Here is a 27,904-nt window from a genome sequence, read left to right on the forward strand (position 1 = left end):
TTCTAAACTCTCCCACACAGTATTTGCACTATTTGTGAAGTCAACCTGTGAATTGCTTATGGTTGGCTATGCAGACTAAACTTTAAAAAAGTACCTTCACATCACACACTCCACCTTTAAAAATACAATGTCATTGCATCTAACACATATATTTAAATTCAAAGGTCAAAGCATAATCATTTGCACATGAAGAGAAACTGCGCAGCAAGATCTAATCATTGTGACATTTCGCTACTCAGTGACTTTTACAAAATGCTCTCTAAGCTATGAAGTCATGAATGACTGTCGTTTGGATGCAGCGGTAGAGAAAATGCTTGTTTACATGCAGCCGCACTCACTTGCTCATGTCGGTTACATTATCAGCAGCGAAGAAAAAATTCTGGAAGCGCTGGTGGCACATTTTAAATACACTAGAAGATAAAGAGAGAGAGAAAGAGATCAGATAATAATATCATTAATCTTAGGGCAGAGGCTTTAGCAGCTTAATGAAGAGACAAAAACTCATTTGTCATTATGGTGGCAGGTTGTGCTGTTCAGTGTCTGTGGACTGCGGGGGAAGATCTGAGGAATGTAAAGTGTAATTCTGTTATTCACACATCTCCGGCTGACTGCCCTCCTGCGTCTGATACTCTCACAGCCAACCACAAACACAGAGTCCGAGGAGACCGACGACTTCTGTTTCTTTATGACAGTGTGAACACAAACAATCATGCTGAACGGGGTCTAATGTTGTTCAGTCAACAGTTACATTTCCCTTCAAATTTGACTTAGCTGCAAATAATGAATGGGTAACCAGAAGCAGCGTGTTCTGTATAGTGCAGGAGATACTCACTACTTCCTCTTGTGTTCTCCTGCGCTCTCTATATTGTAGCTGCCGATCTTGATTAAGCCCTCCGCCTTCTCCTCCTGCACAAAAATATGGGTTTAATAATTATTTTAAGTACATCTACATTACCAGATTTTGTTAAGAGATAAAGATGCACAGATATTATAATTCTGGCTGATACAAAGCTGATAATTAGTCTCATGTTATGGATAAATAGCCGATACTAAAATTCTACACTATTTTGTCTCAGTAAGTTAAAGGAATCGTCAACCCCAAAACAAACATAATTCTGTCATAACTTCTATAATCTCTATCATTTTTCTCACCATCATATCGTTCCAATCCTGTATGACTTTATTTTTTCTGGGGAACATGACATTTAATATTTTGAAGAATGCTGGTAAACATACGGTTTCCAAAAATACAATGGAATTCAATTGGTACCAAAACTGATTTTTTTTTTACAAACAACAGAAAATGACAGAATTTTCATGTTTGGGTGGACTATCCCTTTAAAAACAAAAGTTTCATTTAAAATACAAAAAGTAAATTTAGGCATCCCAGCATTATAATGTACAGTATGAAGAATTGATATTCATTTTAAGATTTGTTAGAGATTATATTTTACAGTTATTTTATGTTTTATAAATGAGCATTAGATGATGAAAAAGGTCATCTAATTTAAAAATAGGAGAAAATAAAAGCACAATTAAATATCTATCGGCCAATAAAAAAGTTATATCATCCATCCAATATGTTACCAATACATTGCAAGCAGGGTTTCATTCAATTTTACAAAAAAAATCTTAATATAATAATTTTAAGATACTAGTAATTGGTTACACAGATTGGCACTTTATAAACTTGTACTAACCTGTTGGCTGGTATACCAATACAGTGTAGGACCTTTCAGGACAAACCAAAATCTCTGCCATTTCTGAGTCATGAAGACATTTGTATCTTTTCTTTTCTTCCAGAGCCATCCGTCACAGTCTGGGCGGCCAAGTTCACGACAGGACACCCTCCTCCGGCTCAACGCTGTCCGTGTTCCTTAAGTGTTCATATGAATCAGGATAGTGTCATTATTTTACAATGAATGAAATAAGATGTCCTTGAAAAAATAGTAAATGAACAAATCCATGCCTGACCTTTAGTAGAGCTCTTTTTGTTCTCCTTTTCCTCCTGCGGTAAAAAGAAACGTATAATTACTTTGAGATCACAGGGTTTAAAGAAGACCTTCTGCTGATTTCATCAGTTGCCACATTAGAAAGACTTTATTGTGAGATGCCCCAACAGATGCTTCTCAATGACTCATGGCACACTCAAGTTTATCATGCTCAAGGGCACAAGGATGACAAATCATTATAGTACCTCTCCAAAATGGACCTTGCTTTTTGACTATGAAAAAGTGCAAAGTGTACTGAGTTGTATGTCATACCAAATTAATGCTTATAAATGTAATAAATGTTTTTTGTTCTTACTCTTAGTCCTGCCATGTCAGGACAGGAGCTTGTGCTGGCTCGGTTGAGCTCTGAGCTTTGTGGGGACGGACTCCTTTCTGCAGATGAACCTATTTCCAAACTCTTTCGACTTGCACGCAGAGAATCTACAAAAGCGAAGACAGATTGAAACATTTTTTAGAGAGCCTATAAGATGAAATCGGAGCTGTAAATGTCTGTAAGCTAAACAACAAATCTATATGCTCAGCAACAAAGAATACTTAAGAAACTATGGCAGATGAAAAGACTAGCTTAAAATAAAATCAATTAAAGTGCTGCTCCAGGCTATTTCATGCTGCTTAGTACTAGTTTAGCTGTAAAGCCATGTTATTGACTAAACAATATTGTATTCTTTCTTCAGAACATAATTGGGCCAATATTATATATATATATATATATATATAAAATATAAAATGTCTTCGATATTTTCTGTAAAGTCTGCTGTGACTCTTACCTGCCCCTGGCTTTAAGGTGTTTGGCTGATGTTCATTAGAGCTTTGTTCACTAGAGAGCGCTGATTTCTCCCGTCTGAACTGATGTGTGCCGTCTGATGCTGATCTGTGGTACATAAACACACACACACACATATACACTATATAAGCATATAACACTAACAAATTAATCGAAAAACACAGTCAGCTAAGTGGCCCTTTGCAGCGCTACATATACAGAAGCAGCTTTAATGCGATGAAAACTGACCCAAACACACATTCTACAGGTGCTTCTCAATAAATTAGAATGTCGTGGAAAAGTTCATTTATTCCAGTAATTCAACTCAAATTGTGAAACTCGTGTATTAAATAAATTCAATGCACAAGTATTCTAATTTGTTGAGATAGTGAATTGGTGGGTTTTTGTTAAATGTGAACCAAAATCATCACAATTAAAAGAACCAAAGACTTAAACTATACTTCAGTCTGTGCACTGAATTTATTTAATACACAAGTTTCACAATTTGAGTTGAATTACTGAAATAAATAAACTTTTCCATGACATTCTAATTTATTGAGATGCACCTGTATAGTTCATATTCAAATCCAGTTCAACCATGCTATACACACACACAGACCTGAGATAGTGGATCGCACGCATGTCCTCACTGTAGCTCACAGAAAACAGTTATGAAACAAGAATTTAGTTTATGAAACACAGGCAGAGAAATGGAGACTTTCACTTCTTATACAAGTTTACTGTAAAAAAGTAAAATAATGGAAAGCACAGACTCAAGGCTAAGCATTATGGTTTTTCTCAGAGAGGCAGACAAAACTATCCTATTATATCCTACCCTATTGTAAAGCCTCTAACTACTATAATATCTTCACCTCAATGATGTTTTAACAACAAACATGAAATGAGCGACAAGAAATGCCTCTACAGAGCCTGAAAATCATGCAAATTTAGCAGCAATATAGTGATTATAGGAGCGTCTGAGGATATTAAGCTGAACCCACCTGAAGGACAGAGAGCGGACTGAAGCTGCCACCCTGCCCAAAAGAGAATGTCTGTTTTTCTCTTCCTCTTCCTCCTCTCTCTGAAAGTAAGGAATTGATGAGATTGATGAGATGTTTGGAAAACCCCAATTTCACAGCAGAGAGTGACTCATGTGGCAAGTGTGTTTTTTTGTGGCAACACATTTTAGGTGTGTGACAACGAGTTCATGAGCACATTTTCATGCCTTGTGAATGGTCGTGGTGAGTTTGTGACAGGTTTAAGTACTTTTATGTGTCTTTTTCCAGTAAGACTGTGTGCCTGTGTTTGGGTTTATTAAGCAGTACTTTGGGGGCAATAATATATATAAATATATATAGTGCCGTGAAAAGGTTTTTGCCCCATTCCTGTTTTTTTAATTTTTTGCTTATTTGTGGCACTTAAAAGATTCAGATCATCAAACAAATTTTTATATTACACAAAGATAATGCAATTTATTAAGGGAAAGAAGCTGTCCAAACCTGCCTGGCCCTACGTGAAAAATGAATGGCCCCCTCCTGTTAAATCATGAAAGAACTGTGATTAACCACATTATTTTAGAAAGCGAAGTTAAATTTCACTATCCACACCCGGGCCTGATTACTGCCAGACCTGTTGAATCAAGAAATCACTTAAAAAGAACCTGCCTGACAAAGTGAAGCATGCTTAAAGAGCAACACATCATGCCACGATCTAAAGAAATTCAAGAACTGATGAGAAACAAAATAGTTGACATGTATCAGTCTGGAAAGGGTTATGAAGCCATTTCTAAGGCTTTGGTACACCAGTGAACCACGAATATTATCCACAAATGGAGAAAACTTGGAACAGTGGTGAACCTTCCCAGGAGCGGCCGGCCAACCAAAATTACTCCAAGAGCGCAACGTCGACTCATCCATGAGGTCAAAAAAGCACCCAGAACAACATCTAAAGAACTGCAGGCCTCACTTGCCTCAATTAAGGTCAGTGTTCATGATTCAACAATAAGAAAGAGACTGGGCAAAAACGGCATCCATGGGAGAGTTCCAAGGCAAAAGCCATTGTCTCACAAAAACCAAAAAATATCTTGATTATCCCCAAGACTTTTGGGCAAATATTCTGTGGACTGATGTGACAAAAGTTGAACTTTTTGGAAGGTGTGTGTGCCGTTACATCTGGTGTAAAACCAACACAGCATTTAATAAAAAGAACATCATACCAACAGTCAAACACGGTGGTGGTATTGTGATGGTCTGGGGCTGCTTTGCAGCTTCAGGACCTGGATGACTTGCCATAATTGATGACTTGCCATGAATTCTGCGCTCTATCAGAAAATCCTGAAGGAGAATGTCCGGCTGTCAGTTTGTGATCTCAAGCTCAAACACATTTGGGTTATGCAGCAGGACAATGGTCCCAAACACACCAGCAAGTCCACCTCTGAATGGCTCAAGAAAAATGAGATTGTCCAAGTCAAAGTCCGGACTTAAATCCAATTGAGATGCTGTGGCATGACCTTAAACCGTCCCCAGTCATGCTCGAAAACCCTCCAATGTGGCTGAATTAAAACAATTCTGCAAAGAAGAGTGGGCCAAAATTCCTCCACAGCGATGCGATAACTGGCAATGAGTCTTTCACAAACGCTTGATTGCAGTTGTTGCTGCAAAGGGTGGCACAACCAGTTATTAGATTTTGGGGGCAATTACTTTTTCACGTAGTGCCACGCAGGTTTGGGCAGCTTTTTCCCTTAATAAATGAAATCATTATTTAAAAAATGCATTTTGTATTTACTGGGGTTATCTTTGTGTAATATTAAAATGTGTTTGATCTGAATCATTCAAGTGTGACAAATATGCAAAAAAAAAAAAACAGGAAGGGGTCAAAAACTTTCACACCACTGTGTGTGGGTGTATATATTTTTTAGTTTTTTCTAAATATGCAAAAGTTTACTTTTATGATTAGTAATTTACTTTAGGCTATATGAAAACAATAGATATCTACAGCACATCCTCATTTAAACGTGTATACACTGCCATTCAAAAGTTTGTGATCAGATTTGTAATGCTTTTTAAAGACCGTAATATTGTGAGATATTATTAACAATGTACGCCTTTACCATCACTTTTTTATTAATTTAACACACCCTTGCTGAAATAAAATAAATTTATTTCAAAACAACAAAAAAGAAAAAATTATCGACCCCAAACATTTAAACGGTTGTGTATATTATTACAAAATATTTATTTTATTTAAATAAATGCTTTTTTCTTTTTTTTCCCTTTTTTTTTCCTTTTTATTCCTCAAAGAATCCAAAAAAATAAAAAATATCACAGGTTCCAAAAAAATATTAAGGAGCAAAAACTGTTTCCAACATTGATAATAAATCAGCATATTAGAATGATTTCGGAACGATCATGTGACACTGAAGACTGGAATAATGATGCTGAAAATTCAGTTTTGCATCACAAGAATAAATTGTGTTTTAAAGTATATTAACATAGTAAACCAATATTTTAAATTGCAATAATATTTCATAATATTAATGCTTTTTTCTGTATTTTTGAACAAATAAACGCAACTTTGATGAGCATAAGAGACTTCTTCAAAACATATATAAAAAACGTCTCAGGTTACTTATGTAACCATGGTTCCCTGAGTAGGGAACGAGACACTGCGTCCTCTAGGGGTCGCTATGGGGAACGCCTCGTCGTGACCCGTGTCTGAAGCATACATTGAAAAAACACCAACTCGTTGGCCGGCGACAGCCATGACGTCACTACCGGTGTCTGATCCCAAACTTCTGAACAGTAGTGTATGGCAGGGTTATTATCATTAACTAAAACCATAAAAATCATTCATTACCTGGGGGGAGGGGGGATTAAACTTATTTTATTCCTAAAATAATAATAAAAAACGAATAAAAAATGACAAAAACACAACATTTTACGAAAATAAAAACAGAAATAAAAATTACATCTAATTTAAAATATTTAAAAAACTTTTAATAGTATTATCAATGATACTAAAACAACACTGAAATGTGCTTGATAACTCGAAAATGAATGTGAAAGAAGTCTTGTGTCTGCATTCATCAGTATGTAATGGGTCTGGTAAGGATCTGTGTGTTTGTCACATCCCCGTGGATCAGTCCCTCAGGGTCACCAACAGACCCAATCATTTTAAAAGCCACATGACTGCTACATCACACACTGTCCTAATGAGTGTTTGTAGTCACAGGAGACTGGAGGGAAGGAAGTTGCTGTTGTCATGACGATGCCCTTAATGCACAACAAGTTCATATGAAAATTAGATTGTTTCTTTCATTCAAAAATGTTTATTTTAGTGTGAATGTCTTAGTCTGCTTGTGTGAGAGAATCTGTAATCATCTCAGTGTCACAAAGAGGAAATGTGTTGCTTATTGAACAAGTACAACCACATGTGACGTGTGAACATGTGACGTCAATAAATCTGTTGCAAAGCAACCGCTAAAAGAACCAACAGAGTAAAATGCTTGCAGCACCTCATATGAGACTCATGTGTTCATTTCTATCTGGTTATTAACACTGTCAAAACACTTTGGCTTTGTTTAGTCAGGCAGACTGCAAATATCTTTTTTTTTACTGTATCCGATTTCACCAGATTCAAAGCACATACAATACTGATTAGAAATCTGATATTTTTTCATTATTACTACCTGAATGTACATTAATTTATACTCACTCTTTCATCACATAGAGAACTACATGACATTCATTATATAGTGAATAGTAAATTAACAAATGTCACCAAAATGTATTATGTCAACAATTATTTTGAAAATGCTTAAAGTGGCATATGTTGAAGAAAAGGACGAGCCTCTAGTACCTCAGACTTGGCTCGGCTCTCCTTGCGTTTCAGGAACCCTGGAAGCCTCCTCAAAACCAGAGTGACTCCATTTGGATTTTCCTCCAGTTTTTGAACAAGGTTTGTCCGGCTCCAGCCAACCTGAAATAGGATGTATCGTTTACATTGCATGAAATAAATGCATATTTGCATCCAAAATGGTGCTTCTTTTGCACCTAATGCTTGTCGCTGCAACTAACTTTGGGTCATTTTCAGAAAACTGTGCTAGATTTTTAAAAATAATTTCATTTAAAATGGCTTTTTAATCTCTTTTTCTTTATTTGAAATAACTATTGTTTTTCTTCTGTGCCTATCAGTAATTGCAGGACACTGGGCCACAAGCTATTACTAATCCAAATTAGTGGACAAAAGACATCTGCTCAAATCCAGCAGGTAAGTCATCAAATGGACCGAAGAGTCTTACTGTGCCAACCCGGGGTTCAGCCCCTCTCATTAGAACCCTGGCTAATTTCCTTCCTTACAGCAGTCTTTATGTAAATAACACCAGTATATCACTATTAGTACAGTTAAACATCATTAGCATTAAAAATTTTCACTTACCACTATCTGTCCGTTGACCTGAATGACTTCATCTCCCGCTAAAATCTTCTCACAGATCTCTGTAGGAGACTGTAAGACAGGATTTATGGTTATGCACAACACTGTTCTAAGACACACTACTGAGTAAAAGAGCACAAAAACACCTCTACCAATAATACCAAAGGAATGATTGCAATGGCTTAGAAGGAACCGCCACAAGCAGAAACCTCATGCCCATTCAAACTGGCATGTGCCCCTTTTTGAACCAACTGGATTTTGAATGCAACATCAACATCTTTAAGATTGGATGATTATTGCACTACCATTCAAAACTTCAGGGTCAGAAATATTTTAAAAATAATAAAATAATACTTTATTCTGTAAAGATATGTTATATTGGTCAAAAGTAAAGACTGACAGTAAAATTTTTTATAATATTACAAAATATTTCCAAGTAAAGTAAATGTGGTTCTTTTGAATGAAAGAATCCTTCCACAAAAATATTATGCAGTAAAACTGGTTTCAGCATTGAGAATGTTGCATTGATATTAAAGTAATACATGTTTCTTGAGAACCAAATCAGCATTATAATGATTTCTGAAGGATCATGTGACACTGAAGATTGGAAAGTTCAGCTTTGCAATCACATGAATAAATTGCATTTTGGAATATATTCATAGAAAACAGTTATTTTAAATTGTAAAAATGTTTCTGTATTTTTTAACAAATAATTGCAGCACTGGTGAGCATAAGACACTTCTTTAAAAAAAAAATCCCACCCCCAAACTTTTGAATGGTAACGTATGTTAAAATAATATATTTTGTGTGCATTAGTGTTTGTGTGTGTGTTTGACTAAATATGGCTCTTTTATTAAACTTTTTTTTAGATATATGATATCCCAACTCCCTCTTCCCCTATTTCTGACCCTAAAGAAAGCAGTTTACGTGGAAGCATAATTTTATCTCATTCTCACGAGTCATAACAGAAAAGAAAAATGAGCAAAAAAATGTGCAAACAATTCAAACCCATAATTCTTGTTTTAAGCAAGTCCAGAAACCTTTAAACTAGCCCACTTTTTCCCTAGGAGGAAGTTAACCTTTCGCTCACTCGGTTATGAGCCAATTCATTTACGTGTTCATTCACTGAAAACACATCCTCACACATCTCCCAGCAGGCAATTTAGGGAATGATTTACCCTGGTTTATGCCAGAAAAACACTAATTTCCCTCCCTAAATAAATACATTAAGAAAACAAAACGATACTTTTCTATCTTGGTCAAATATATTGAAGCGCAGGGGTACCATCAACCTGTCCTACCTCTGCTGCTGTTCCAGTGACAAAATGATTTCTGGATCCTGAGGTGGTGATCTCAATTCCCTATGTGAAAGAAATAATGTGCATATCAAGCAAAGAATATCTTAAACCTCAGCTAAACTAGAATTCAATGGATCTGACATTGGCTACTGTAAACGAGATGAGAATCTGGGCTGGTGATTGGTCCATGAACCTTGCTGATTTGCTTTAATATTCAGCCCTCCTTCCAGCATTATGACAAGAAATTCAAAAGGAGAACTGAGGAAGCATGTTCAGACCGGCACTGGTCAATGAATCGACTGCACTATCAGATGTCAGCCCAAGTTGGATCTAAATAGTATTGATTGTGCTGGAAATGTGCTGTAAGCACAGAGACCTCCTGCTTAAGAGACAATGAACCAGTATGGTCCAACCTCAGGCTAACTGAATCCATTAGTATCTGTCAGATCAATAATAATCAATCATGTCCAGTTATTATATTCTCTGAATCTTGCTTTCTCCAAAGCATGCCAAATAGAAACCTAATGAGTTTTCCCACAACCTCTATCGAGAAAACAGGAGAGGCAGGTCTCACTTGGCAAAAATCACAAGCATTTTTTTATATTTTGACAGACATTCCTTTGTCAATAAACTTCAGTGCACTGAACAGTGTGAAGCCCTGCTATTGGATTTCCTTGTATGGTTTGTGGATGACTGCCAATGTAATAATTCATGTTGCATTGTGTGTTTTGGGTCTGATTTGAAGACACACAAAATATAAAGGCCCCAAATTCACTTCAAATATGTCAAAAATTATAAAAAAAATTTAAAAAAAAGACTATGTGAGCTATCCTTCAGAGCATGACTGTTCTTAAACAAACCAGGGCAAATGTAAACCAATCATACAATTTTTAATTGAACATTTTACCAGTCCACAGACACCTTACAGAAGAACTCTCTTTTGTGGAGCTGCCATGTGTTTGCATCTAAGGTACAGAAAGGAAGAGCTTTACATAATTAAACTCTCTTTAAATATCTTCACCCTTAGCAACATATTAGCTGAATACAATACAAAGTGAAAGGACTGTCTGAGTAAAAATTATTTGAGCTGTGTTTAAAGAAGGGAGAAAGATGATGTTGAAACTCCATCTGTACCTCTAAGCATGATTAGTTCTTTATCATTCGCAAAACTATAATGTAAATTTAACCTCAGCAATGTATCCAAATAAATATTGAATACAGAAAACAAGACCACTAGAGTACGTTTTACAAGAAAATAATATTTCAGTCTTTCTACTTCAAAGTCTCATGTTTAATTCAATGCATTACTTGCCTTTTCCTTGTAATTAAAGGGATAGTTCACCCAAAAATGAAAATTTGATGTTTATCTGCTTACCCCCAGGGCATCCAAGATGTAGGTGAATTTGTTTCTTCAGTAGAACACAAACGAAGATTTTTAACTCAAACCGTTGCAGTCTGTCAGTCTTATAATGGAAGTGAATGGGAATCACGGCTTTGAGAGTCAAAAAAACATACACAAACAAAACCAAACTAAACCTATGGCTCATGAGATTACATTGATGTGTAAAGACACGAAACGATCGGTCTGTGCAAGAAACTGAACAGTATTTATGTAGTTTTTTACCTCTGATGCACTGCAATGTCTGAACTGTCCTGAGCGCGTCCTCGACAGCCATATCTCTCAAATGGACCATTGACATTCCTAATTGAGATTGTAGATAGAGTGTCAATGGTCCATTTGAGAGATAGGTGGCGGTAATGCACTTATAAGTCTGCGATCTACCGTAAAGCAAGAAGAAGAAGAAGACGCGTCACGTGCCAGCTGTCGAGGACGCGCTCAGGACAGTTCAGACATTGCGGTGAATCAGAGGTAAAAAACAATATAAAGTTCACAACGCAGGTTCGGGAGGAGCCTAATCAACCAGTCCTGCCAATCATCGTTTCGACCGTATATAAGCAGCAGTCATTGTTCCGTCCAAGCGACTATTCTTCCGGCATCCCTCCACCACCCCTTCTCCTCCTTTAAATCCCTTCTCTTTCATCCACACCGTATCATCATAGGGGGGTTTCTTACTTGGAGCTCAAGCCGAGCCTCGGGTTTCGAGCCTCATTCACGGACAGCAAGCCAAGTTCGTTTTACCATTACCTGGCAGGGCTGAATGGGCAGGCGAACTCGTAATAAATACTGTTCAGTTTCTTGCACAGACCGATCGTTTCGTGTCTCGTGATCAATGTATCGTCAGGAGCTGCAGGGTTTAATTTGGTTTTGTTTGTGTATGTTTTTTTGACTCTCAAAAGCCGTGATTCCCATTCACTTCAATTATAAGACTGACAGACTGCAACGGTTTGAGTTAAAAATCTTCGTTTGTGTTCTACTGAAGAAACAAAGTCACCTACATCTTGGATGCCCTGGGGGTAAGCAGATAAACATCAAATTTTAATTTTTGGGTGAACTATCCCTTTAATTGTGAAATATCTGACTGAATATTGTTTCAAAGGCAGTTTTTTCACAGTGCTGCAGAAAGCCACCGAAAAATAGGAAACACAATTGGACAACAAGGATAGAGAGGATGAACTAGTAAAAGAATGAACTACTGTAAAGAAATCAAGTTATAAATGATAAAATGCATTACCACTTGATCTCCTGGTGAAGCTGGGACCAGGTCAACACTCTCCAGCTGGGCAGTATGGGTAAGAAGAGGCAACGGAGTAATGGTCAAAATCTCATCACACACTGCTACCAACTGACGACACTAGAGAAAGAGACAGGAAGAAAAAGAAAAAGATTGGTTATTTCTTCTGAAGTAATGAATATAATCACATGTATTATTGGAATATAGAGGATTATGTAGGCTACACTACCATTTAACTGTTTGGTGTCGGTAAGATGTTATTTGGAAGAATACTGCAGTATACACTGCAGTCCCAATGATGAAAGGATGATTCAGAAAACTTCAAATTAAAAGTTAAAATGCCACACTTTTAATATTAAATAAAGTACTGTAACAAATATATAAGCTGCACATTTGCTTACAACCTTATAAGCTCATTACACTAAACTATTGTTACAACAAGTGAAAATTACTTTTTGTGGTAATTGACAGCATATCAGTTAGGCCTACCACAGAAAGTTTGTAACTGTTGTGTCACTGAAATGTATTAATATATTCATATGAACATCATAACTGCAATATGCATAAGGCTTGAAAATATAATGCAATATCATAATATAATACAGTATAATAATAATATATGACTACAGTATGTTAATGTAATTTAAAGAATCAAAAGATATGTAGAAAGTAAGAGTGAAAACAGAAGACCCATGATCTCTTACTATAGATATAATGTCCTTCTCCTTTTCAAACACGGCGGTTTCCTACAGGGAAGAGAGAGAGAGAAATGAGAACACTTACTAAAAATGCAAGTGTTTCCACCCACTGAGGATTTTAATCCAGAATTCAGAGATCTACAAACACACATGAGGGGAGTTCACCTAACCCACTCACTCCAGGGCTGATTCAGCTCCTTCACACCTCTCAATGAAACACTTCCTCAAACAGAGTGACACTACACACCGCTAACATACAGCCAGCAACCCGTACAAGACCTAAGCACAAGATTACATGCACACAAGCGCACACTCATATTGATGACTGTACTGAACATGTAGATCACAGTCTAATTAAAGGATTAGGGTGGCCACTGAGGATCGGTGGCAAGAGAAAAAGCGTTTGAACCAGATTTACTGATGAGCCAGATCTTATGTAACATCCCTGAAGATAAACACTGAATCCCAGACCACCAACAGATTCACTTCAGCCAATACACAACTCACTCAGCCATGAAGTTCAGCACAAATAAAACCAAAACAAATAAGGGCTCATATCCAACCTCAGAGCTGTTTGTATTGGCTAAACAGATTCAGTGTTAGTCCATCTGAGGCATGAAAGTATGCACTTACTGAACTCAGGTATGCGAGAGAGAGGATATGACATGACGCGCAGCTGAAGAATTTTGTGGGAGGTATGTGTGTGTGACACCGATGGCTCACTTCTCGTTAATTTAAACAGGTGTGTCACTTCCCCTCATGAGAAATCAACACACACCCAAACCTTTAGGCTCACAAAGAGTTTTATTTGAATGCATTCATTTCCAGTGGACCATTAAAACCTAAGGTTCAGAGCAAAGTAAGAGGTAAACCATCAGTATTGTTAGGGCAAGAATCACTATTACTACTTTTCATATTGCTTGTCAACTTAAGCTTAACATTCAATTATGTATATTATACAGCATGTATTTTATAAATATGTGTGTGTTACATATTTGACCCTGGACCACAAAACCAGTCATAAGGGTCAATTTTTTTGAAATTGAGATTTATACATCATCTGAAAGCTGAATAATTAAGCTTTCCACTGATGTAGGGTTTGTTAGGACAGGACAATATTTGGATATGATGCAACTATTTGAAAAAAAAATCTAAATATTGAGAAAATCGCCTTTACAGTTGTCCTTAGCAATGCATATTACTAATCCAAAATTAAGTTTTGATATATTTACAGTAGGCAATTTACAAAATATTTTCATGGAACATGATCTTTACTTAATATCCTAATGATTTTTGGCACAAAAGAAAAATCGACAATTTTTATCCATACAATGTATTATTGGCTATTGCTACAAATATACCCCAGCGACTTAAGACTGGTTTTGCAGTCCAGGGTCAAATATATGAAATATATCATACTTATTTTATTTTTTTAATTAATAAATATTGTTTAAAAATAAAATCATGAATTAAATTTTTTTGTATTTTATTATTTTTATTTTATTTTATATATTTTCTATATTTTATTTTATATTTTATATTACTTATATTTTTTTTTTTACTTTACTTTACTCTTTACTTTACTTTATAATTGTGGTCAGTGAAAATGTGGCCCAACTGGCTAAACAGGAAAATACTACAGTTTGGGGTGGGCTATACTGGGCCAGTAAGCAACCACTTTACAATGGGTTAAAAAAAACTTGTTTTGCTAGCATTGTGGTGACAACTTATGCATTTTCTTCAAAAATGTTGTTTAGAAATAAACCCCTCAGTTCCCCTATAAATACACACACAGTTTGGAGTAAAACAATGAGATCTGACAGAGAGTCGCCCATTCAACACAGCAGTGACTGCTGGGATTCCACTTTAAACGAGAGCAATTATCTGCTTTGTTTGAGGTGATTAGATAAGCATATGTTTGTGCTTCCGAGCAGGTGCTTGGAACTAAGATGTGTCGTTGCCATGGAAACAGATGTAAGCGTAAAAGTGAATGAAATGACTGGATGGAATGATGTGGAAGGTCAAACAGGACACACACTGGTCATGTCTTCAGTGTAATTTAGTGTAATATCTTCTACTGTATATTCACACCCTGTCAAAGAAAACTGCCAGAGTGTATTTTTATAGGTCATTATGGTATAGTTCAAGCACAAGTCAGTCCTTACTGCTGATTTGAGAGCCATCTCACTGATTTACAACAATAAATCTCATCATAATCACATCCAGGAAAAGCAAGGCTAATCTGAATCAGAAACTACATATATTTTTGCAGAATCGCCTGATATTTTTGTTAGACATGTCTGCTACCATTTTCATATTTGTGTATTTAATAATTTTTTGAATTCAATTATCCTTTGACCTACAAACAACAGTGTAGCTTTGTCACCACCGGTTAATATATGCCACCATTTTAAAACCCATTTCACAAATCAGCACCGAAAATGGAAACAATAATTCAGGGAAATTTAAATACAAATACTTAAAGTTGAAATGAAATGAAAATTCACAATATTTTCTACATTTTGAAATGTTATTGTTCTTATTGTAAATTAAGTACCCATGCATTTCATTTTTCTATTTTATTTTTATGAAAATGTCATTATTACTAACTACAGACTTCTCTGTTGAAATATACAGAATTTTTCCAATCATTCAGTCTGCTTAAACCTTTTCTCAACACCAATATCTTAACATACGGTCAACAAACAATGTACGTATACAGGTGCATCTCAATAAATTAGAATGTTGTGGAAAAGTTCATTTATTTCAGTAATTCAATTCAAATTGTGAAACTCATGTATTAAATAAATTCAATGCACACAGACTGAAGTAGTTTAAGTCTTTGGTTCTTTTAATTGTGATGATTTTGGCTCACATTTAACAAAAACCCACCAATTCACTATCTCAACAAATTAGAATACTTCATAAGACCAATAAAAAAAATTTTTTTAGTGAATTGTTGGCCTTCTGGAAAGTATGTTCATTTACTGTACATGTACTCAATACTTGGTAGGGACTGAAATAAATTAACTTTTCCACGACATTCTAATTTATTGAGATGCACCTGTATAACAAAGTCCTTGTCCTTATGTTTTCTATTTCAATAATCTATTACACTTGGATATATACCACAATACAGAAGAAAATATCTTTTGCTATTTCTGTTTCATTGCTACTTTGAATGAGGTAAGAATGAAAGAATCTTTTGTCTTTTGATATATGTGACCCTGTACCACAAAACCAGTCATAAGGGTTTCTCGAAATTGAGATGCATACATCATCTGAAAGCTGAATAAATAAGCTTTTCTTTTGATGTATGGTTTGTTAGGATAGGACAATATTTGGTTGAGATACAACTATTTGAAAATCTGGAATCTGAGGGTGCAAAAAAATCTAAATACTGAGAAAATCCCCTTTAAAGTTGTTAATGAAGTTCTTAGCAATGCATATTACTAATCAAAATTAGGTTTTGATATATTTACGATAGGAAATTTACAAAATATGTTCATGGAACATTTATTTTTTTTTGGCATAAAAGAAAAATCGATAATTTTGAACCATACAATGTTTTTTTTTTTTGGCTATTGCTACAAATATACCCCAGCGACTTAAGACTGGTTTTGTGGTCCAGGGTCACATATATTCTGTGCATTGATTTGCACTGGGGTTCTTTTCCCCTTTTTTCTTTGTATGCACACAGCTGAGCAAATGCATAACTAAACGTATAACTGAAAATATTCACTTTCTCTCCAGTCCTGCTGTTTTTCTCATCTTTTAGTTCTATTGAGGCTGACGTCCTCACACAAAGGAGCTTCATTCAGCTCAAAAGCTTTTACCTTGTTATCCTCTAGTTCCCAACAAAGCTCCTCATTTCACACTGATAATGATCATTAACTCTGTTTTCAACACTGCAGAAAGAGAGAGAGCTTTCCTCAGTGATAAAACACAGGTCAGATCTTCTCTTTCCATCCTCTATCTTTTGCTCCCTCTCTTTGCCTGTAGCTTATTGGCATTACAAATAACTGCATTTGCAGCTGCATACAATGACAAAAACGGAGCAAACCAAAGTATATAAATGTTCTGTCTCTAGGCAGAGACAAACAGCTAAATCAAATGCTCTGTTAAAGGGTCACAGGCCAGCAGACCTGAAGATACTAAAAAAAGATCTGCCTCACATCCTGCATGGATCCATTTACAATTCTCAAATGCATAAACAACACACTTGCTTGTTTTCCTATCATGGTGGGAAATTTCCTTTGACTTCTATTGTTTTTATAGTGAGCTGATGATATTTAATATCCCCAAACCCTCACAGAACCCTTTCTACGTTTTTACATTGTCAATAAGGCATTTTTAGTATGTTTATTAATCTTGCATCCTATTTTGTACTACCTTCTAGACTGAATTTCCTAGCAAAAAATATACACATCAAGTCTAGTTTTGTAAACTGAGCATTACTGGTTTTAAACCTCTATGAGGTCTTTATATATCATCTACCATTAACCACATAGTAAGTAAACTAAACTCTGAACTGAATTTAGTCACTCTACAGAAGAGACAACTTCCAAAATTCCATAAAACAGACTTCCTCCCAGCTAATATTATACAAAGAAATTCTGAAGCAACTTCAGACTTGTAAACATTAAGGGAAAAATATATTCAAGATAAAAAAAGATAAAACAAGGACACACAGTACCTCTGTCTGATCGACGTGATCTTTTCTGCTTAATCCACTGATGTATTTCAGTACTGTGTGTGTATGAATTTCCTTTTGCACCCTCTCTCACTCTCTGCCTCTTATCTCTCTTTTAATTAATCTATCTTTCACTCCCTCACCTCTCCTTCTTTTTAAGTTCATTACTCCTCTCTCTCTTTCTCGATAAATTCATTGGCTGACAGCTAATTATTCCACACTCCCCGGGCAGTGCTGCCAATACATACAAACACACCAAAACACTCACAGGTGCAATTATATCTCTGATAAAAAGTTTCCCCTTCATATCTGGGGTGATCCCGGAGACACTGAATATTTGTTCATCTGTTCATTAAAACCTCAGCACCACCAGTGAGCAAGACACAGTCATCCATGTATGACACACTAGTATCACCAGAAACGTTTGCTTGACATGATGACCTTTCACTTCAGGTGACGTGGTTTCTATAAGGATCAGAGGCCCACCTGTCCCCTAACACCTGTTCTAACACTCACCTTCATGGCTTCAAATGTCAGAAACGTATTAAAACGTAAGCAGAATGAACACAGAAACCTTTAGACTGAACTGAGTTGAGGGGTCTGACCTCAATCAGATGTGAGTTATTTTGAGTTATAATATAGGATTTATCGGCTGTAATTTAATATACATTTTCCTAATTTTCTAATTATGTATATATAGAAAATTTTGGGGTCAGTAAAACTTTTTTAAAGAAATTTTTTTTTTTATACAGCAAGGATTCATTAAATTGTTTAAAAGTTACCAAAAATAATTCAATACTGTTACAAAAGATTTCTATTTCAAATAAATGCTGCAAATATGAAAAAAATCCCATTTTCCACAAAAAAGTGACTGTTTTCGACATTGCTAATAATAAGAATGATTACTGAAGGATCATGTGACACTGACAAGACTGGAGTAATGGCTGCTGAATATTCAGCTTTACAATCACAGGAAAAAATTACATTTAAAATATATTAAAATAGAAAACTTATTTTTCAGTAATAATTAATAATTCCCCATATTATTGATTTTATTGTATTTTTTGATCAAATAAAGGCAGTCTTGGTGAGCATAAGGGACTTGTTTCAAACGCATTAAAAAAATGACTGACACCAAACTTTTGAACGGAAATGTGTAACATTAGTATTTTCACTGGTGGTCTTTTGGACCCCATTGTATGCATGAATGATTATGTAAGGATTGATGATCCTGAACAGCTTTCAGTTTGTACATTAACTCTTCTCTTACTGTTGCCATTCTTACATGAAAAAGTTCCTGATTGCTGCACAAGAAAGCATTTGCACTCATGATACACACAATACTGTTTGTAGTGTGAACAGGAAGTATACAAACAATGCTTTTAAACTGGAAAAGATGCCATCAGCTTTAGGAAAGTGAACTCAGTGACAAAACAGAAAGAGAGAACAACGTTCTAGTGATTTACTCTGTGTTTGTGTGTGTGTCTGTGACAGTCGACAGAAAGAAGCTGATAGCATCAAGTGTCAACATTCTTAGTGCACACATTGCACATTGTTTCTCTATACACGCACAGAAACACTTAGCTTCTTTCTCATTTCCACACTTTCCTTCCCCTCTTTAGCAATGCCGTTTGGTCTCAGAGTGGACGTCTGAGTCACATCATCAACGATCAAACCCTTTTCTTGTTATTTCCCTCTATGAGTACACAAACAGCACCAAAAAGCCATTGAAACTTTTAAAAAGCGAACATGAAATCTGCAAGAAACATTAAGCAAATGGTTCAGATGCCTTTTGAATGATAACGCAAACCCAAATCTTGAAATAGATGCTATCTGATTTCCAGTGACACTGTGAGTATGTCAACATGTTTTATCATTAGTATGTGTGTGCATGTGTTTGTGGGTGTTAGTTTGCACCCAAGTAAAGGTGACTGTTAAACTTGTGAACCTTTCTGGGTTAAAGTATGTCAACTTAATGAATGGTAGAGACAGAAAATAAGCAATCAAAACTTATTAAAGTGTAAAATTATCAATGAATAGAAAAACAAACCCTACTGTTCAGGTCCAGATGAAAGATTCTTCTGATGAAGTGAATATCATGTGACCTTCTCTCCTGTATGCTCACCACAGGTGAATAACACACGACCAAAGTGTCTTTCAGTTCTCATAGTCTGACTTTTAACGCCCGCCCCCTCTCCCTCTCTCCCCCTCTCTCTCTTTCTCGGACAGCCTTAGCCCTCTTGAGTCCAGTGAATAAGTGTAATGAAAACCATGTGTTTGTCAGCATTATAGTGTGATTATATCAGGCCTAGAACAATTTTTCAAAAATAGGCAGCATGGACAGATTTAAAAATCACCAGAACCTCTACTTGACCATGATCACTTCAGCCACTACAGACTCAAACATTTCCCTCTACTGTGGTATACAGTGAGATATGACAGATATTTCCAATGAAAATTGACTTAAAGGTGTCATGACATGGATTTTTTAATTAATATGTTTCTTGAGGTTCACTTGTAATGTTACATTTTTGGCAGAGAACCCCCAAATATATATGCAGAAAAATTATTATTTTCAACCCTCATTTTGCCCCTCTGTCTGAAATTATCAAATTTTAGGGGATAGCTTCTTTAACATCATTGCATAGTAAATATTACCAATGACTCCTCGCTATTGCATGTAAGTGCTTTGAAAACATTATCAATATAAAATCGTCATTTACAGACAAATATTATGAAATTGTTAAATACGGTTTGCGATGCAGCTGCTGTCAGATCCAATACAGTCGGCTGCTTCACCTTTCAACAAATTTCTGTGCAAACTCTCCATTACACTGCGCCTCATTTACAAAACAATCTGAGGTAAAATGCTCCGAAAAAACATATAACAATTTGACGCAATCGGAGATTCCATTAAAATAAACTATCCACTTGTTCCTGACACTGGGATTCTTCTGAGGTCTGTACAGAGACGCAAACAAGCTGTTTTAACAGGACGTGTTGTAGGAAGACTCAAACGCATGGACATACATATATATGATATATAAGTATTTGTTGAAGTCTTCCACTGGAGGCATTCATATGCAAATGTTTTCGCCCGTGTGACATCACAAATCCCACAATATCCAAACGATATTGGCGATTATATCTGTTTTTGGAGCTTAAATAAAATGCTTTGTTTATAATGAGGATGACGTTTTAAGATATGAAACTTGAAGGATTTTTTTATGGTATAAAGACCTCTCGTATGTCAAAAATCGAATTGACTTCTCATGTCATGATCCTTTTCTATTTCAGTCCGTTACTCACACAAAGTTATTGCATTATTGTAACACTGAAGCTTGACAGTCACCGCCCCATTCACTTCCATTTTATGGAAAAGAGCAACTTAAATACTCTGTAACAATGCAAACAATGAAAATTTTTGAGTGGAATCTCCTTTAAAGCACTGTAACAAGAACACACTCACCTTATGCACTGTAATGTCCAGATCTTTACACAGAGTGGCAACTTTCTCATTTGCTGTGTATCCAGTCTGCTGTGCAAATTGATACCTATTAAAAAAGACATACACATTATGACTGAGAAAGAATGAAACGCCACAACACTACTTCATATGCAAATTCACTGCCTGTATATTAACACACAGGTAAACGTCACTCTGTGGTTCAGGCTGTGTGATTCTCACCTATTCAGCAAAGACACAAGTCCATTGGATGCTGTGATCACATCCACCACCGCTTGCAGCACCTGTTGTGACAGCTTGGTGGCGCTCTGTCCATCATTGGTATTGACACGCCAGCGCCCCTGTATGCTCATCTGCTGAGTGTGAGCCACTGCACGCAGTTTCTCTGTCAAACTGCGCAGATTGTCACCCCCAACACTGTACGTCTGCGTAGACACAAGAAAGAATATGTTAGGTGCCAGAGATGTGTATTTAAAAGTTGATCTACTTTTAATTTTACAAGGCACTCTAAAAATGTGGCAAAAAATGTGAGCGCAACAGTAAAGCGCCCATCTAGCATTTACATAGAAAAACAACAGACCCTTTTTACAGACTGTGATGATGCATTTCCACAGTTATTAACATTGTAAATCTAGCTTTTAAGTTTTTTTTAACTGCATGTACATCTATAACACTATACTTTGCTTTATACTATCTTGGCATTAAATTACAGAAATATTCTCTTTATCTCTTTTGACTAACATAATCAATCTCTTGATATTTTTTCCTCTTGAAAAGTCACAGAAATGCTATCGTGGATTTTTTTCTTTTGCTGTTGCTAACAATATGAACTCAGAAAACGTTTACCCAACTATGATGACTTCTGTGTTCTAAATAACTCAAAGGACAAATAACCAACATTTAAAAGATAAATGTGCAATATTTATACCTCACTTTTTCACTTACTATGTACCTTTCATCCTACTCTGAAATGTCATGGCATATTTCCTATCCTACAAACATACTTTCGACCTCAGCATAACTAATGTCCTCATATCCCACCAAAGCCTGATCTGCCTTTGGTCCACGCCTTGATAATTTTAGGTTTGCTAAATTAAAAAAAAAAGTCTTCTTTAAGCCTGAATGTGCTGTTACGACACACACACAGGGAGTCCTGGCACCAACAGGTCCACATTAATCCTCCCAGCGGGCAAAACATTTACAGCACATGGAGCACATCCACTGTCAGCTCAGGGGAAGCTTCAGTCTACCAGCCAGCAATCAACATATTTAAATGATCTGAAAATGAAGTGAAATGACTGTACTATTTATTTCTTGAAACCACACGTAATGCTCACTATAAATCCATGATATTGCACAGCTAAGATGACTGAAGACAAGCATGGAAGTGGAAACGGTTTCAAAAAATAGGCCAGACACTTGTGGAAGAATGTTCCCTGAGATTTGGCTGGAGTTTTGTTAGTGTTACAGGCCTCTGAGAATACAGCTTAAGTCAGCAGGGTGAGCAACTCTCACAGATGCAATGAAATTCACAGACAGAGAGAGAGATGGTATACAGAGCAGTTCAGTCACAGACTAATGCTATAAGTGTATAAATAATGATTTTAGTCTTACAGCATTCCTCACCTCTATAACAGAGGCTCTAATATGGGTAGCAGACAGGCATGTGCAACACAAACGCTAACAAAAACTCATACAGAAATATTTAATATCAGGTTATAAAATAACAGAAAGTTATTATTACAATACAAATACACCCAGAATTCACAAATCACACACTTAAATACAAGCTTTATTTTCTTTATAACACTCCATTCAGAAGTGTTGTTTTAAATAGACGCTAATAATAAATAGGCTAAACTTAGCACTGAACACACCCCTTGGTATTACTTAGAATTATTTATTCTACTGGGAGCATTTATATATTTTGTCCTCACAAAGATTAATGTACACACACACACACACACTCAAGGGTCCTACCAAAGCACAGAGTTTTTCCACAGCCTCCAGTATAAGTTCCTGATGTCCGATTTTATGCACTCCAAGTTTCTCCAGTTTGGTAGATGAAAGATGCAGCAGATCTGAGCCAGAGAGGTGCCATTCAGAGAACGAGTACTGTTGTAGAGGAGCATCCAGACCTGAAAAATGCACAGATATATGACACAAAGTTAAATAAGAGTAAACAGCACTGAGAAATTTAAGTTCATGAACAGTTCAAATTAAAGTGAGAATTGAAGTTCATCACAGTACCAAATGTTATCATCAATCATAATATAAAATCATGTACGTTAAAATCATAATATAAATATTATTACAAAAAATATTAGGATGATAATATATATATTATTATATATACACACTTCCATTAAAAGTGTGGGGTACTATTTTTTGGATGCATTAAATTTGTCAAAAACAAAAGTAAAAACTTTTACATAGTCACAAAGGTTTTCTATGTATGTACAATAAATGCTGCTCTTTTGAACTTTATATTCATTAAAGAATAACTATAAGCATATTAAGTTTATAGTTATAAATATATTAAGCAGCACAGCTGTTTTCAACACTTATAAAAATAAGAAATAGTTATTGTACACAAAATTGGCATATTATATTAATTTCCGTGACCCTATAGACTGTAGTATTGGCTACTGAAAATTCAGCTTTGCCATCACAGGAATAACTTATATTTTAAAATATATTAAAGCACAAAACAGTTCTTTTAAATTGCAATAATATTTCGCATTATTTATATTTTTCAGCATATTTTTCAGCAAATAAAAGCAGCCTTAGTGAGCATAAGTGACTTCTTTCAAAACCATTAAAAAAAACTAACCAACCCTAAACTTTGGGTGCATTTAAAAATTGCAATTGATGAAAATTATATTTGACCCAAGCAAAATACAGAAAGAAAAAATTATGTCAATAGGTAGTTAGTACAAGTAGAGAGATCCCAACACACTATGAATGAAAGGAAACAGCTACATGAGGAGCTCAAATACAACCCACTGATCAATCCACACATACACAAAAACTATTTCCATAGATCCATTATAATGGAAGGAAATGAGTGGCCTAGCATGAAGAAGGTGCCCAGGAGGCATCTGGGTCCTGCACACTGAAGTTGTGCAGCCAGCTGTTGTTGAAAGTCATGTTAAAACACACATCTGCTATGTATTTACTATAGGAAAAAGCACTTTAACCCCTATGTGACACAAGTTTCTATTGTTAATTTTGGAATGAACAAGGTAAAAAGTCCAGTTGAAGGTACTAGATGGATTCTCGTCAGCACATATTTACTGTAAATGACTGTATACTGTGACACTCAATCAGTGAACACTGAGGATTTAAGCTTATTTCTCTGAGCTGGTAAAATACAAAGATTTTGGGCCCTGAAGAAAATTTCTTTGTGTAAGATTTTTACGCAACTACACTCTAAAAAATGCTGGGTTAAATATAACCCAGCGCTGGGTTAAAAAGGGACAAACCCAGCTATTGGGTTGTTTAGACCCAGTGGTTGACAGAGATTTCATAACTGTCGGAGACTATTCTCTAATCTAGATTCATAAAACATGTACAGTATTTTACTATAATTGGTTTAATTAAACCATATAAATTAATAGCAGGGAATATAAAGCTTTATCACATTTTGCTTTGATATTTTTATTCAGCCTTTAAAGATCCCATAAGACACACCAATGTCCAACATTGTACAAACACAAACAAACAAGTGAGATAAGGGGCTCTATGCTTCTGTCACAGTCTAATACAGTAGGTTCAGGGCTTTAACAGAATCCCAGTAAAAGTACAAACACATAAGTAGTCTACATTCATAAAGTGCACATTCTAATATTTTCATTATGAATTCATTATGCTTGTATTTTAGAGTATATAAAGTGTTATAAATAACTAATTGCTTCTTTGAATTCAAAGGCTAGGAAAATTCATGTTAAGATCTGTTTGACATGTACAGTATTTTACTATAATTGGTTTAATTAAACCATATAAATTAATAGCAGGGAATATAAAGCTTTATCACATTTTGCTTTGATATTTTTATTCAGCCTTTAAAGATCCCATAAGACACACCAATGTCCAACATTGTACAAACACAAACAAACAAGTGAGATAAGGGGCTATATGCTTCTGTCACAGTCTAATACAGTAGGTTCAGGGCTTTAACAGAATCCCAGTAAAAGTACAAACACATAAGTAGTCTACATTCATAAAGTGCACATTCTAATATTTTCATTATGAATTCATTATGCTTGTATTTTAGAGTATATAAAGTGTTATAAATAACTAATTGCTTCTTTGAATTCAAAGGCTAGGAAAATTCATGTTAAGATCTGTTTTAGGAAAGAACTTAAGTAGCATTATAACACTATTCACTATTAATTAGCTGCTTATTAACATGCATATTACTAGAAATTGGCTGTTTATTAGTATCTAATGCCTTATTCTACATGACCATATGTAGACCATATATCTTACTTACTATCAGTATGCAGCAAATTAGGAGTTTATTGAGGGAAAACTCTTAGTTAATAGTGAATATGTGTTACCAAAACGTATTTTATAAAACAAGCAAGGAGCTTTAATATTATGAAAGAAGTGTGGAATTCCTTTGTTTTGTCCAACTGTGTGAAACTGCTGGATTACAAAATTAGGGTGAAGATCTTATTGGACGTTTTAAGATACAGATTCAAAAACACAAATATTTTGGGTGGAGGTGTTTTAAATGCATAATAGAAAACACCAGGGCTAGTTAGAATGCCAAAAGAGTTGTATCTCAGTCACTATGAGAAAAGAGCTGTATCTCAGTCACTATGAGATTTTTAAATGCAGTCCAAACAAACAAACATGTGTTTTCTCTCTACTTCTCTCTTGATGTCAGACTACCTGTTCAAAACCCTCTTAAATTCATTCAAAAACTGAAAATCATTTTTGTTAATTCTGCCCTGCAAACTTAAATTACAATATTTTACAATATGTATATAGTATTAAACATGCAGGTTCATTGTTTTGTATTTCAAAACCATTTCAAGTTTGCTGAAAGTCCTGTTTAATGGCATGATGAATTGTGACAACATGCCCCACTGTTGGCGACATTGTCATAACATCATGTGTTCAATGAACTATATCTTTTTTTTTCTGGGCAGTATCATTCAAAACTTTCAGTAGCCAAGGCTTTTAGTAGACAAATCAAAAGATAACTATTCACTGAACTAAAAAGTCAACTATTCTCCTACTTCACAGTATCAAGCCACTGTAAAGAAGATAACATAATAGAAATAAAAAGTAAAAAAAGTGTGAAAAGAACAGAAGTACGCATAATAGAAAACACCAGGGCTAGTTAGAATGCCAAAAGAGTTGTATCTCAGTCACTATGAGAAAATAGCTGTATCTCAGTCACTATGAGATTTTTAAATGCAGTCCAAACAAACAAACATGTGTTTTCTCTCTACTTCTCTCTTGATGTCAGACTACCTGTTCAAAACCCTCTTAAATTTATTCAAAAACTGAAAATCATTTTTGTTAATTCTGCCCTGCAAACTTAAATTACAATATTTTACAATATGTATATAGTATTAAACATGCAGGTTCATTGTTTTGTATTTCAAAACCATTTAAAGTTTGCTGAAAGTCCTGTTTAATGGCATGATGAATTGTGACAACATGCCCCACTGTTGGCGACATTGTCATAACATCATGTGTTCAATGAACTATATCTTTTTTTTTCTGGGCAGTATCATTCAAAACTTTCAGTAGCCAAGGCTTTTAGTAGACAAATCAAAAGATAACTATTCACTGAACTAAAAAGTCAACTATTCTCCTACTTCACAGTATCAAGCCACTGTAAAGAAGATAACATAATAGAAATAAAAAGTAAAAAAAGTGTGAAAAGAACAGAAGTACTTATATTACATATTAATTGTAATAAATATTACACTTCACATTTTATAGTTATATTATATATATATATATATATATATATCAATACAAAAGTACTGTAAGGCTAATACATAATTCAAAAGCAACCCACAAAAGAACCACTAGTATTAATACGCAATACTACAGCAGCCTACTAATGTAACTACAGTTTAAATAGCCTACAAAGCGACACAAACACTATTGTAAAGTAGGCCTATAAAACAAATAACAAAGTACGAGTGTTAAAATGAAACCACAGAACATAGAGACGTGCGCATATATAGTGAGCGATGTGGGCCAGTCTAGACTTGCACGGAGAATGACAGCAGCAGATTTGATCGCTTTGCAAATGAGGACAGACGTATCAATACAATACAGTTTGTTAAGTTAAATCGCGTTTGTATTCACCTGCTGTGAAATAATTTCGCGCGAGAGTTTATCAACAAACTAAAAGGCGCTTCCTCATTCCACTAACACCTTCCCTTTCCTTTGGGATTTGTGTTGTTCCTGTTTAATTAGCCCTTATCTCTCTCTTTCGACTGACATAAAGTCACCTGTCGGTCGCAGAAATCACAGACACACAAACATAAACACAGCCCGTTACCTTTGAGCCACTCGGTGACTCTCTCGTTGCTCCAAGACGTTACGGGCTCCATGATCTTAGGAGCACGAATTCAAATCCCTGAAGTGGATCAGAGCAAAGAAAAGTTCATCCTGCTGTCTGCTTGGCACACCTTCCTACAGGTAAAGCTGCGCTCTCAGCCAATGGTGTGCGGCGCTGGTGTCCGGTGCACTGCGCCCGTCTCGGTTTGCAGGGAGGGGTTCATGAAACTCGTTCATAGAAGCAATTCAGTGTCCCGTCACCGAATCAGTTTTCTCTGTTTGCTTGACTCCCACCCTGCAAACTTCAAGTGTTTTTATCAACTTATTTAACTCTTTAGAGTCTTCGTCTTAGTCCTTTCTGGTGTTAGTAAAGT

General features: G+C 35.5%; 1 protein-coding gene across 3 annotated transcripts; it reads right to left on the bottom strand.

The window, feature by feature from the left end:
- On the bottom strand, positions 1–27,670 carry LOC107590887 (connector enhancer of kinase suppressor of ras 2-like). 3 transcript variants are annotated; one of them, XM_016279830.1, is made up of 17 exons: positions 27,532–27,670; positions 22,977–23,134; positions 21,219–21,421; positions 21,000–21,084; positions 12,844–12,885; positions 12,140–12,259; positions 9,510–9,569; positions 8,212–8,280; positions 7,633–7,752; positions 3,777–3,856; positions 3,395–3,424; positions 2,780–2,883; positions 2,308–2,432; positions 1,975–2,008; positions 1,701–1,876; positions 833–906; positions 1–410 (listed from the first exon to the last, which is right to left on the bottom strand). In XM_016279830.1, exons 1-17 carry the CDS (start codon positions 27,581–27,583, stop codon positions 335–337), a joined length of 1,608 nt encoding a protein of 535 aa, XP_016135316.1. In that variant the 5' UTR covers positions 27,584–27,670; the 3' UTR covers positions 1–334. The 3 variants fall into 3 exon arrangements, with proteins under 3 accessions (XP_016135316.1, XP_016135318.1, XP_016135317.1); XM_016279832.1 differs by lacking the exon at positions 9,510–9,569; XM_016279831.1 differs by lacking the exon at positions 3,395–3,424.
- Positions 27,671–27,904: the final 234 nt, after the last annotated feature.

This window comes from Sinocyclocheilus grahami, unplaced genomic scaffold, assembly GCF_001515645.1.
Source record: "Sinocyclocheilus grahami isolate Dianchi unplaced genomic scaffold, SAMN03320097.WGS_v1.1 scaffold134.1, whole genome shotgun sequence".
NCBI lineage: Eukaryota > Metazoa > Chordata > Actinopteri > Cypriniformes > Cyprinidae > Sinocyclocheilus > Sinocyclocheilus grahami.

Coding starts and splice junctions, on each gene's coding strand:
- LOC107590887 (XM_016279830.1), bottom strand. CDS start 27,583: ATGGAGCCCGTAACGTCTTGGAGCAACGAGAGAGTCACCGAGTGGCTC. Junction 21,422..22,976: donor TGGAAAAACTCTGTGCTTTG/GTAGGACCCTTG, acceptor GTGTCTACGCAG/ACGTACAGTGTTGGGGGTGA. Junction 7,753..8,211: donor AGGTCAACGGACAGATAGTG/GTAAGTGAAAAT, acceptor ATCCTATTTCAG/GTTGGCTGGAGCCGGACAAA.